Source organism: Octopus bimaculoides, chromosome 26 (assembly GCF_046866305.1).
Source record: "Octopus bimaculoides isolate indiv1 chromosome 26, ASM4686630v1, whole genome shotgun sequence".
NCBI classification, from domain to species: domain Eukaryota; kingdom Metazoa; phylum Mollusca; class Cephalopoda; order Octopoda; family Octopodidae; genus Octopus; species Octopus bimaculoides.
This window is the reverse complement of record NC_142953.1, coordinates 8,121,448-8,135,754: the sequence shown is the minus strand read 5'-3', so window position 1 is coordinate 8,135,754 and position 14,307 is coordinate 8,121,448. Positions and strand designations below refer to the sequence as shown.

Sequence of the window (14,307 nt, the reverse complement as noted above, 5' to 3'; positions counted from 1 at the left end):
CTAGTTTTATTATTATTATTATTATTATTATTATTATTATTAATTCTTCTTCTTCTCCTTCTTCTTCTCCTCTTCCTCCTCCTCCTCCTCCTCCCTATTATTATTATTATTTCTGTTTTCTCTTGCAGAATATAACCAGAATGTTCACTAGACCAACTCCCCCAAACCACCCTGGGTGCCAGGTTCAAAGTTTATTCCTATAGCAGCTGTTGATGTTTCACTGATAAACATCTCTAAAGAATCTCTCCTGGATTTTACGGCAACCATGTTGATAAAAGAATATCGCATCCCCCTACCTCTTACGGTTGATGAATACCGCATCGCACAGCTGTATATGATACAGGTATGGTATGCTTCATTTCATTGTATTACTAAGTCTTGTGAAGAGCTATCTCATGTATTACATGTACATATATCTATACTTTTACATACCTATCCTATGTGATACATGTAAGATATTTCAGTGTTATGTAGCTGTCCATGATATACCTATTCTACATAACTGTCCTATATATATTCATGTAAGATATCTCAATGCTTTTGTATAGCTGTCTCATATGATACATGTGAAATATACCAGTCACATGTAGCTGTCTATGTGGATACTGCCTGATTTTGGAATCAAACCCACAATCTTACGATCATGAGTCCAACATCCTAACTGCTAAGCCATGTACCTCCTTTATTTACTTAAATATATGCACACGCATACACACACACACACACACACACACACACACACACACACACACACACATACACACACACACACACACACACACACACACACACACACACACACACACACACACACACACATACACACACACACACACAATTACTCAACCTTTTCTTCAGTTTCTCTAGAAAGAGCAAACAATTCATTATTAGTCTTTTTATTCTTTTTGGGTATTTTTAGCTTATAGCTTCTACTTATAAGTTCATAATTAAATCTTTTATGGAATCCCATACAGGACATTCCATAGCTTTTCAGCTTACAAATAGCCTGTCTTTTATAGCATCAGGTTTGCAGGAAATAGCATTTCTTCTTTCGACCTTTTAGCATTTAAACCTAACATGACTGGCCTAAATATTTTACTTGTTTTATTTTCAAACCAGCCAGATTGAGCCCCTTAAACCTGCCTTAGAATTCATTCTAAAAATAAACAATCATATCATTGGACTCAAAGCTATGAGATAATGCATAATTAATTCGAAACAATGTGAATAAGTAAACGTTACATTTGGCCGAGAGTAATCAGAATTCTGAAGAGTTAACCCTTCAGTATTTAAACTGGTTATATCTGGCCCAAATATTCAACCTGTTTTGTGTTCAAACTGACTGATCTAGCCTCTCATACCTGCCCTACAATGTCATTCTAGAAATAATCACCTCATCAAAATCTCAAAGCTATGAGATAATGCATGATTAATTGAAAGCAGTGTGAATAAATAAGCATTACAGTTGACAAAATAATCTGAATGCCAAAGGGTTAACATAGTTTATGAGAGAGAATATTTGTTTTCAACATATGCTGATGAGTGTGTGACGATTGTTAAAATAGTCATAAAATTGTTTAATAAGTCATATTTTGAATTACAAAATCCTTCTGTCATGTTTTTAAACATCTACCTATATTGAAGAATATTTACTGTGAAATGGGTAAATTGTCTGCTGTTAAACTAGTAACTTCTCCATTTGGAAATCAAGATCAAGATGCTTTCTGGCTCAATAGACAGGAAATGAACAGCTTTTGAGATAAACTGGGATTATAGGTTACCTTTGGGTCTAATAGTTTGGGTGCTGAAAAGTTCCTGGCTTTGAGTAAAAGAAAATACAGGAGAATCAGTTAATTATGATCTTATTCAACATATTCCCCTCTCAGATTCACAGTGGTCCTTTAGTTATCCTAAGCCCTGTAAAAGAACCCAGAAAATTGGGCCTCCAGCCAGGCCTTTCACAATATCCTTAAAGCCAGAAACTTTCCAGCACCTCCTTGTACTAATAATTTCATTGTTACTGAAAAGAAACCTCTTTCTAACTTGAATACGTAGTTCCACGAGGAATTTCAAGCAATCTGTTGTTAATCTAATATTGATTACATCATCAAAAGGTTCTCTAATTAAATATGCTGTTGCCTTTCCTACAATGTAAACATCATTAATGATTTTCATAATTATTTCATTACTAAACTTATTTTCTGTTAATTAATAAACCCAAAATATTTCAACATTTTGTTTGTAAACTGTCCTTCTGCTGCAACACACGGAAAAAAGAAAAGTAACATGTCTCTGATTCTGAGATTGCTTAATGCTTTATAAATTTTCCCGGCACCATCAACTTTGTCAGCTTTTGAGTTAAATTGTTCTGATATTGTAAAAATGGTTTCTAGAGAAAGCCATGTAATTCATGCAAGTTTAGCTATTTTGTGGCAAGTTTCCATATCAACTTTTCGAATAGGCGTGAACTTCCATTATCTCTTGCTGCTGAGAGAAAAGTTAAGATGTTAAATATTTTATGAAAGCCTCTAAATACAAGGGCAATTTACTGACAGCATACAAAGGGTAAAAAAATTACAGATGCATGCGATAATACAAACAGAAGATACATCATCTTTTAGTAATTTCTGGAACCCACTTTTGGTGACCCTCACAGAAGAACAATTATCACTTGTGAATCTTAATTATATTTTCTGGAGGAATATTTCTGTCATGCAAGGTAGATCTGGCAGCATTGTTAAAATCAAGAGCTATTCCATTTTCAACAATTACAGTATCTAACAATACATCCAAGACATCATGTTTATTCAAATCAAAGTATTTCACAGCTGTAGCCAATATTTGGGTAACTGAAATGTCAGTATTTTCACCAATTATTAGAAAATACTTTTGTAACCTGTGTATCTTATGGACATTCATTATCACTATGTTTTCATGTCATCTGTTATGACATACAAAAGTTTAGTTCTTTTCATTGATAATTTTTTCATTAATCTTACTGTCCAGAAACACTCTCTTACATACCATCAGCATTTGTAAAGAAAATGTTATGTTCAGCAAAATAGCCAGCAATAAGCCATTCATTTTTTTTAGCATTTGTTCACTTTCTGTTGATTCCTTTTTTTCAGCATGATTTCACTAATATCAATACTAGATTTAGCCATGTCAAAGCATTTCTTATGTTTGGCACAAGTTTCATTAGCATGGATTTACTTGCATTTCTCAGAGTAACATTGCAGTATTTACAGTAGCCAGTTTCATTGTATTTCTTGTTGAAGCTAATCCTTAAATTTAGGATTTTGTGGTTACTCTATCTTGAAAGGTTGTGCATTCTATTTCCGTTTTTTGTGGGAGTTTACATTTCATTGCTCATTATGATAAAGGGCAGGTGTAACAATTTTATGACAACTGGAAATATGACACTGTTTATATACAACTCATACACAAGGGATGACAAATATCAATGTGAAAGGTAGGGTTGCTTGGTACAAAGGAACTAATGTAGTACAACTTACATGCTCCACATATACATACTCATACTCAAATACACACATACATAAGTGTATCAGTGCTGTGAAAAAAAAATGCTGGCCTATGGAATTAATATTTTAATTACTCTTAAGGCGGTAAGATGACCGAATTGTTAGCATGCCGGGCATTATGCTTAGCGGTATTCCATCCATATTTACATTCTGAGTTCAAATTTCACCGAGGTCAACTTTGTCCTTCAGCCTTTTGAAATGGATAAAATAAGAACCAGTTGAGCATTGGTAAAAATGTTAGCATGTTGGACAACAATGCTTAGTGGCTGAGATCGCCCTTCAGTACTTCATCCCATGTCTTCATGGGTCTCCCTCTGTATGACGAAAATACCAGTACTAACTTACACTAGCTTCTGTACTATTACTAGGCAACTGCAGCTTTACTATAGCTACTATTACTGCAGACTCCTACTTGTAATAACTATCATATTATTACTACACCCCCCCACCCCATTTTACTATAGCTCCTATACTATCACTACACTTTACTCTACTATATTTTTACTACAACTCTATCACTACAATACTATAGCTTCTGTACTATCACTACATGCACTCCTATTTATACTAGTAATGTTGTCACTAAAACTACCCTTACCTTACTATTGGTATTATAATAGCACTGTAATCAACCCTACCTCACTATAGATCCTGTTCTATCTCTATCACAATATCTGTTTTACTTTGTGCACTATACCATCCCTATAACATCTCTGTATCCACTATACTGTGACTAAAAAACCAACACTGCTTTATTCTAACTGCTTTATTACCTCTATAATTATATCTATATCACTCTAGCTACTATACTATTGCATTACTATGTAGGTACTATACTATTGCCTACCTTACTATAGCTACTATGCTATAACTACAGCCACCCCTATCTTGATATAGCTACTTTACTATCACTATGAGGAGGTGCTGAAAAGTTCCTGGCTTTAAGGGTATCATGAAAGGCATGGCTGGAGGCCCAACCTTCTGAGTTCTTTTACAGGATTTATAACAACTGAAGAATCACTTCAGTAAGTGTGTGAGTCTGAGAGAGGAATATGTTGAATGAGATAATAATTAACTGGTCCTCCTGTATTTTTTTTTACCCAAAGCCAAGAACTTTTCAGCACCCCCTCGTATATATATATATATATATATATATATATATATATATATATATATATATATTTATATATATATATATATACTATCCATATCACGTCCTCACTTTGTTGTTTTTTTGTTTTTTTGTTATTGTGTTTTTGAACTATATATATATATATATATATATATATATATATTTATATATATTTATATATATATATATATTTATATATATATATATATTTATATATATATATATATTTATATATATATATATATTTATATATATATATATATATATTAATAAAATTCCAACTAAGTCTGATTTTCATGTTTTATTATTTGCAATTTTTACAATTTTACGATATTAAAATAAACTAGTACTTTCAAAGTACTAATTTATTTCAGTATTGTAAAAATTGCAAATAATAAAACATGAAAATCAGACGTAGTTGGAATTTTATTGATTAATATATTCTTCTATACAAAATCATACAAACTCGGATGTGTGTGTTTATGTGTGTGTGTGTACATGAGGGGTGCTGAACAGTTCCTAGCTTTAAGGATGTTGTGAAGAGTCGAGATGGAAGCCCAACTTTCTTCTGGGTTCTTTTATGGGGCCTCGGAAAACTGAAGGACCACTGCAATAAGTGTGTGAATCTGAGAAGGGAATAATTAACTGATCCTCCTGTATCTTCTTTTGCCCCAAAATCAGAAACTTTTCAGCCCCCCCCCCCTCATATACGTCACCTCCTTTCTCATACTAATGCTACTTTATCAATACTAACCATGTCTATTTAAAGCTGCATAAGTATCACTACAACTACATCTGCCTTACTATAGCTACTATGCTAGCTCTATAACCACTTCTATATTTAGCTCCTCGACTATCAATACACTTTCTATCTTGCTTCTTGTATAAGAAAGAGCAGGGATATGTAATGGAACATTCTGTTGCCAGGAAACGTTAATTCCATTGATTTCTTGACCAAATATGAAGTGATTCACAAAATAAAGATGTAGGACTTAAAATGTCGCATCTCATTGCAAGCAGCTGCACATATTATGATGCCTGATTAATTATGTAATTATACCTGGCAGGTGTGAGCCATGTGAGCAATTGACTAACTAATCTTTCTTAATCTTTCCCTCACAATCTAATCCTTACTTTGTCTGGGACACTTTTTTAACTTTGTCACATTTATCAATGTGTGTGTGTGTGTGCATGTATGTTTGTTCATGCATGTGTGTGAGTATGTAGATCAAGTGCAATCATGTGTGTGTGTGTGTGTGTGTGTGTGCTTGTGTGTATTAGACTTAACCTCACCTTTACATATCTCTGTATAACTTTTGGTCAACTGAAACCTCAGTTTTCTCCCTTGTACCTTTTTCAGGTGAATTTTCATTAACACTTAGGACTGTCCTTCTCATTCCAAGTATATTTCCAATTGATGGAAACTAATTTTTGGCTCACCACATTAATTATGGTATCCTGCACTTAGCTATATATTCTTCTTGCAGCAAGCGTCCTTGGGAAATTTCTCAGTGTCATTATTTTACCCCTTTAGCATTCAGATTATTGTGTCATATGTATTTGGGCCATATCCAACCCAAATATTCCACCTGTTTTATGTTGAAACTGACCAGATTTAGCCTCCCACACCTAACCTACAATGACATTCAAGAAATAAACAATCACATCATCAAAATCTCAAAGCTACAAGATAATGCATGATTAATTCAAAACAATGTGAATAAATAAGCATTGCATTTCACAGAGTAATCTGAATGCTAAAGGGTTAAGGTGTCAGCTTAAATTATTGATTGGCTGTTAACTGTTTCACTGAATGTATAATGTGTTTATAGCTTTTGTCATGTATCATGGTCCTGAACAGTGATCATTATAGAGCAAAAGAGTGTCTCTTGGGATGCTTTTGTACAGCTGTGGCTGTGTGGTAAGAAGTTTGTTTCCTAACCACATGTTTTCAGGTTCAGTCCTGCTGTGTGGCACCTTGGGCAACTGTCCCAATCAAAGCTTTCTGAGTGGATTTGGTTGATGAAAACTAAAAGAAGCCTGTTGTATACACACACACACACACACACACACACACACACACACACACACACACACACACACACACACACACACACATACACATACACAAGGAAAATATAACACAAGGATGATGGATAACAGGCCTTAATAGTAGATGGTAGCATTTGTTACTGCACTGCACATCAGCTCATATGTATGTATGTACGTATGTATGCAGGTAGGTAGTAGGTAGATATGTATGTACATCTGCAAGTATGTATGTATGTATATATATATAGTGTATGTATGTGTGTGTGTGTGTTACTATCTCCTTGCCTTGGCATTGCATGATAGACATGTCACCATCACACTGTTGGCCAAAAGGACCATTTCACAACAACCACTTTTGCAATCAACTGAATAACTAGGAAAATAGAAGGTCTCAAAATAACTCAGTGGTTTGTCTTCTGAAACAAAATTTATCCAGGAATCCATATTTGAGATCTAAACAGTTGAAATTTCAAGTGGTTTTTGACTTAAGAGTGACTTTTATGTCAAGTGTCAAGATAAGAAGAAACATGATTTCAGATTATAGTCCTTTCTAATGACAGCAGCTATTCTCTTAGATAATATCAGTAGTCACATTACACTTCTGTGTTGAACTTGGTATAGAATCATATACAATACGAGCTTCATACAGTTGTTTCTTTACTAACAACCTGAATGGGATTAAGATTATCATAATTGTTTTGATAATATGTAAAAGGAAACCAGTCTGTTTGATTAGCACTGTATAAATTCATTATAGTGCACTAATTAGTAATCTGTTTAGAAAACCAGCAAACAGATTTGTTTCATACATTGTTATTGAGTGGAATTTAGAAATAACAAAAGGCTAACTTTACATGCATTTTGGATGTGAAACATGGAGTTTTCTTTTGTTTTCAGAGAATAACATTTTGGTAGTGTAGCATTATATAGTTTGGCTTAAGTTGTTGATTTGGAATCAAATTTATTTATGTTTAACATTGAAATTACAGACTTGCATGAAATATTTTTCAGTTTCCAAGATGCTAGTTATAGTATTGCAATTGAGTTAGTGGAGAAGAAACGAGACTTTGTACTTGAAAAAAAACGATAAAAACTATAAGTGTTTCTTTCAAGAAATTGAAATCAAAAAAAAAAAAATAGGTGGTTTACAAATACAGGAAAGGAAATTGGATTCATCATCATCATCATTGTCGTAATTTAACATCCGTTTTCCCATGTTGGCATGGGTTAGACGGTTTGACTGGTAAGCTGGAGAACTGCACCAGGGTCCAGTCTTTTTTGGCTTGGTTTCTGCAACTGGACACCCTTCCTAATGCCAACCATGCCAAGAGCGTAATGGGTGCTTTTTCCATGCCTCCAGCTCAGACGCCATTTACATGACACTAGCAACGGCCATGACTACAATTCCACTGGTGCCATTTACATGACATTGGCAACAGCCATAGCTACCATTTCACTTGGGTTAACCGATAATGGTCACAACTACAGTTTCACTTGGCTTAACAGGTCTTTTCAAACACAGCATATTACAAACGGTTTCCATCTCTTGTCATCTCCTCTGTGATGCCCAACATTTGAAGATCATGCTACCAGCAATGGTCACAATTATGATTGTTGCAAGGTCAGTGGCAATGACCAGCATCATTAGTGTGTGTGGCAGGGGACGAAAGTGGAGTTTAAGCTGAACTGGATATTACATCTCTTTAATCTAAGATTAGATTTCAATGTCACATGTTGACTAATCTGGACAGTTTGGAGTGGATTATCTGTTGTAATGATTTGTCATTTATTCAAAGTGATTCATTCATAAAACAACTTTACTGCTTTATACTTTGTGTAAAGTGTGTCAGTTTTGCTCCAATAATTTCTGTAAGAAAGGGGTAGGGTCTATAGCAATGGTTCTCAACAGTGATCAGTACTAAAGATAATGCATAATGTTTTCATCAGAATTTTGCAGATTGAAATTTGTCATATCATTTCATGTTGGTGTAAAACCTTAAGTATCAATCTGAACTCTGGCTTGCCTTGTTACAAGTGTGTGTGTTTTTTGTAAGAATCTGTTAGCGGAAACAGAAGTGATTGCTATAGAATAGCACAAGTGCTTTTTATGTGGAACCAGCACCTGAAAGAACAAGCCTGGATGTGTGGAAGACAGCTGTTTTACTTAGCTTGACACATCTTATCAATTACAGCAAAGTACTTAATACACAACATGTGTATTAAGTAAAATGCTTATTTCATCATCATCATCATCATCATCATCATCATCATTTAATGTCTGCTTTCCATGCTAGCATGGGTTGGACTGTTTGACTGAAAACTGGTAAACAAGGAAGCTGCCCCAGGTTCTGATCTGATTTGGCAAGGTTTCTACAGCTGGATGCCCTTCGTAATGCCAACCACTCCGAGAGTGGTTTAAAGAAGTTGCTGAGATTTTTTTCTTAGTCCATTGGTTACATATGAGATTACATCACTAAGAATTAAAGCTTGTCATTTCAATAAAAACTGTCTTTGATTCCAGGAAAACAGATTTTCATTTACTCTGCCAAATTTAGATTGGAGCCTGGTGTTGCCATCTGGTTTCACCAGTCCTCAGTCAAATCGTCCAACCCACGCTAGCATGGAAAGCAGACGTTAAACGATGATGATGATGATGATGATATAGAGACTACCAATGTTGTTGATTTCTGCAGAATCCTTGGTCACACTGAAGGGTTTGATGAGTTTGTTATCGATCCATAAATTATATTTCACAACCATTTTTCAAGCGTGTATAATGTTTTCAATTTATTTCTCTGCGGTGTTGGCGATAGATATAACATAATTGCTTGTTAGTCAATATGGGTAGAGTGATTGAGGTGTATTCACAAATATTGAACTGGAAATATTTGCATCTATTTTTATCAGAGATTGCCTTCAGCCATTTAATCTCTTCCAAAGAGATAAAAGTGAAACCTTTTTTTATTTATTTTAGCAATTATTTTATCAAGGATATGCTTACTGACATGCCTTCCGTCAATCTTAGTAGAATTGCTCAATCAAAATTATTGGTTTAGGGCCAAAATCTGTCTTATGGTTCTTGCACACAGACAGGTTATTTAGGTAAAAGAGGTTCCAAACAGTCTTTGATATTTGGGTTGGAAATTATCTTTTTCCTCAGTTTCTAAATGTTATTAAGCAGGTTCTAATCAATTTTTCTGTAGTTATTGTGAATTGAACTGCAGATAAATTTGACATGTAACTTGTAATCTGTTTAATATAGATTTGATGATTTTTACTTTTTAGAATCCAATGTGGAATTTCTTAAATTAAATTTTTAATTAGTGTGTAACTGTCCTCTTCAGAAGAGATTAGTGATATTTATCAATAGGTAGACTCATTATCCCGTTATTTTTGGAGAGCAGAGATATAAAAGTTAAGAAGGTTGGATCCTTCTATGATCTGTCCACCTTATTTAATCCTTTAGTATTCAGATTTTATGCTGACAGCAACCCATGCACTAGAGAATCGAGCTCAGTGCACCAAAGAAGACATGGGTGAGACAAATTGAAGAAGACCTGAAGGTGCAGCATCTCAACCTCAAGCATGCTAAGGTCAGTGCCATGGATCAGAAAGCATGGAATAGCATCATCACCAGAGTCCATCGTCCAGTGGCACCCACAACAACGTTTTTATCTCTGTGTGTGCGTGCATGTGTATGTGTTTGCTCATGTGTGTGTTTGTGTGTATGTGTGCTTGAAGCAATATTCCCCTTCCATACACCTTGTTAGCCAGTATTTGCATGAGTGCTGACTCTCTCAAAATCTATGCAATTCTTCCTTTCTTTCTTTCTTTCTTTCTTTCTTTCTTTCTTTTTTTCCTTCTTTCTTTCCAGGGAAGCAATTACTTAACACTTTAGCATTTAAACTGGCCATATCTGGCCCAAGTATTCTATCCATTTTAAGTTCAAACCAGCCAGATCTGGTTTCTCACTCTACCATGTCAGTCTAAAAATAATCAATCATTGAAATCTCAAACCTATGAGATATTGCTTGATTAATTCAAAACAATGTGAATAAATAATCATTACATTTGATAGGGTAATCTAAATGTTAAGGGTTAAAAATACTGCTTAAGCATGATTGTTTCTAATATAAACATAAGGTCAGCACTTTTTGAGGTAGGAGAGGTTAGTCTATACCTTCAACCTTAGAACTTGACTGGTGTCTTATTGTATCAACCTTGGAAAGCTGAAAGACAAAGTTGACCTCTGTGAGATTTGAACTTAGAGTGTGAAGTACAGGAACAAATACTACAAGGCATTTTTCAAACATTCCAGTGGTTCTGCCAATCCACTGCCCTTCACTACTTAAATATATTATAATTATTTGACTCTTTGACTCATTATCTGTTGTTCTATTACTTTATTATGTTGATGTTAGATAAGACATAGACAGGATTTATCTATAGGGATAGCACAAATATAAAGTATTAAATTTATATATGCGCAGGAGTGGCTGTGTGGTAAGTAGCTTGCTTACCAACCAAATGGTTCTGGGTTCAGTTCCACTGCGTGGCACCTTGGGCAAGTGTCTTCTACTATAGCCTCGGGCCGACCAAAGCCTTGTGAGTGGATTTGGTAGACGGAAACTGAAAGAAGCCCGTCGTATATATGTACATATATACATATATATATATATATGTATGTGTGTTTGTTCCCCCACCATCGCTTGACAACCGATGCGGGTGTGTTTACGTCCCCGTAACTTAGCGGTTCAGCAAAAAGAGACCGATAGAATAAGTACTAAGCTTACAAAGAATAAGTCCTGGGGTCAATTTGTTCAACTAAAGGTGGTGCTCCAGCATGGCCACAGTCAAATGACTGAAACAAGTAAAAGAGTAATGTTTTGAGTCATTTATTGATAACAGTAGTTTGAAAAAAAGAAAGAGAACAAAAACTTATTTTGATATGTTTTACTCCTTTAATATGAAGCTCAAACTTTATTCCCTCCAATGCTGCTGTGAGAGCTATATCATTCATATTATGTGGGAAATATTCCTACAGCATTGCTCAAATGATGTTAGTATCAACTTTGAAATTCCCCTGTGCTATCTGTCCTCTACAAAAACCATGCTTGCCACACATCACAACATTAAGCCAGATCTATTTCACCTCAACTGGCCCTGCTCTCTTTAACATGCCAAGACATAAGACAAGAAAAAGATCTCATAACATTCAAATGGTTCCTGGATGTATATCTCCAATAAATTTCAGATAAACCACCTCTATATAGATACATCTCTACAAACAATAACACTTTACTTGAATGGGCTATGGTGTCCAAAGAACGTAATATGAAACATCATAAAGTGTCTTTTTTAAGTGGTGATACTAAATTAGTCGTGGCCTTTGGCCAAAACACACACACACGCACGCACACACACATACACACACACACACACACACATATCATCATCATTGTCATTTAACATCCGCTTTCCATATTCATACACACACACACACACACACACACACACACACACATATATATATAGAATGAGAAAAAGAAGAAAATGGAGAAATTGATGTGCAGATATCAGTCTATTCGAAGATACTGAAATCCATATAATTTCATTTTCTTCCTTTTCTCATTCATAAATATTTGAAATACCTATGTATATCAATGCAAAGCTAATATATTGAGTTTTCACTGAACACTGGTATAAACCAGAGAACTAGGATGCTAGCATCCCTCAAAGGATCATAGGTCCTTGACATAATTATATATACACATACATACATATATACAAGACAATTACAATGAATATGGCAATTAGTACATCTGCATATTTTCACAGCATATTTGGTTTAAGTTTGTCCAGTGTACATATCTAGGATTAATTCATTTGACTAAAAATTCTTCAGGGTGGTGCCCCAGCATGGCCTCATAACTAAAACAAGTAAATGATAAAAGGGGTGTATGTGAGTATATACATGTATGCAATGTGTGTATATATTTACATGCATACGTTTATATACATACACACACACACACATATATGCATATATTCGACCATATGTCTGCTGGGCTATGGCTAAACAATGGCAGAAGAGTTTTGTTTCAGATATGAATAAAACTAAAAGTAATGTTTACATACATAATTAAAATAGTTGATTCGAGTTGCAACCATTTACCAACCTTTGAACACGTCTTGTAAATTAGAACAAAATATTGTATGAATGCAATGAAATATGACTTTGCTAATAAACAATTATCGTTATAGATCAGTCTGAACTTTCGAAATGTCTCTGACCTTAATGAATTCGTTTTCAAATATTTTCTAGTTTATGAACCACTTTTTTTTAATTATCTTCACTCAAACACTGTCAAATGGATGTGTCTGTACAAAGTTCTCTCTGTCTATGTATGTTTGCTTATAATATATTAATGTGTTTTCAGCTCCAATCAGTGTGTGTGTTTGTGTATGTGGTAATGTGTCTGTGTGTGAGCGGTTGTATTTCACTCACAGCTGTGCTTCTACTTTCTATAGACGAAGTATTACAATTCACTAGTTTTTGCCTGAAAAGATTTCTTTACAAAATGGAAATTGAAAGAGCAAGCAACCAGCAGCAGGTTTGGAGGCAAATTAATTCGACACATCTAATAAGGTCGAGGGAGAGATAGAAAATAATGTCGAGGACAACTGGGAGTTTCTTTGGAATAACCTACTGACGATGATAGGTCAAAATTGTGGTTTGGACAAGGTGCCGGCTAAAAAGAAGGTGACATTGTGGAGGAATAGTGCTGTAGATTGTCCTAAAGGCTGAAAGGGACAGCAAAGAGCAATATCAAGATGCAAGAAGAGAAGTTGGATGTCAGGTGTATTTACTGAGGATGATGGCTTGAAATTGTGGTTTGGACAAGGTACTAGTGAAAAAGAGGATGACATGGTGGTGGAATTGTTCTGTAGATAGTTATAAAAGTTAAGAGACAAGGCTGGAGAGACTAGTGAAGAGTAGTAGCAAGTTGCAAGGAGAGAATTTAGATGTCAGGTATATCTAGCAAGAGAGTGGAAAGCTTGGATTGATGATTAACTGCCAGAAAACCTTCTCAATGGTCTGTACCAAGAGAGCACAGGTACCCGCATGTTGCTTGATGGTGAATGGAACTGGGATAGAGCAGAAGGACAGTTTCATATATCTGGGAAGTTGGATGACATCACATGGAAGGTCGGATAAAGAAGACTTTTATGGATATGAGGAGCATTTTTTTGTGCCAAGAGAATTGGAATGGAAGTCAAGAAAAGACTATTGAAGTGCTACATCTGGTCAGTGCTAACATATGGATGTGGGTCTTGGACGATAAGGAAAGTCATGGAGAAGAGACTCAAAGCTGCAGAAATGTGGTTTTATAGAAAAATGCTTAGAATCTTGTAGGTACAGAGGGTGACGAATGTGGAAGTGTTGAAGAGGATGATGAAAATGAAGAGACAGTTGATGGATGCTAGCAGAGAGAGAGAGACAGTGGAGATTTGTTGGTCATTTTCTCAGAGAGGATGACGGAATGGAGCGTTACATGGTGGAGACTAAGCTGGTGGGAG

The 14,307-nt window shown here is 35.0% G+C and overlaps 1 protein-coding gene across 9 annotated transcripts in view; it reads left to right on the top strand.

The window, feature by feature from the left end:
• Positions 1-14,307, top strand: part of LOC106870348 (membrane-associated phosphatidylinositol transfer protein 2-like) — a 141,066-nt gene that overhangs the window by 66,082 nt on the left and 60,677 nt on the right. For all 9 annotated transcript variants that reach the window (XM_089342428.1, XM_089342426.1, XM_089342433.1 and 6 more), the window contains exon 2: positions 129-343. In XM_089342428.1, the coding sequence (XP_089198554.1) occupies positions 266-343 (78 nt within the window). In that variant the 5' untranslated portion in view covers positions 129-265. The remainder of the gene's footprint in view (positions 1-128; positions 344-14,307) is intronic.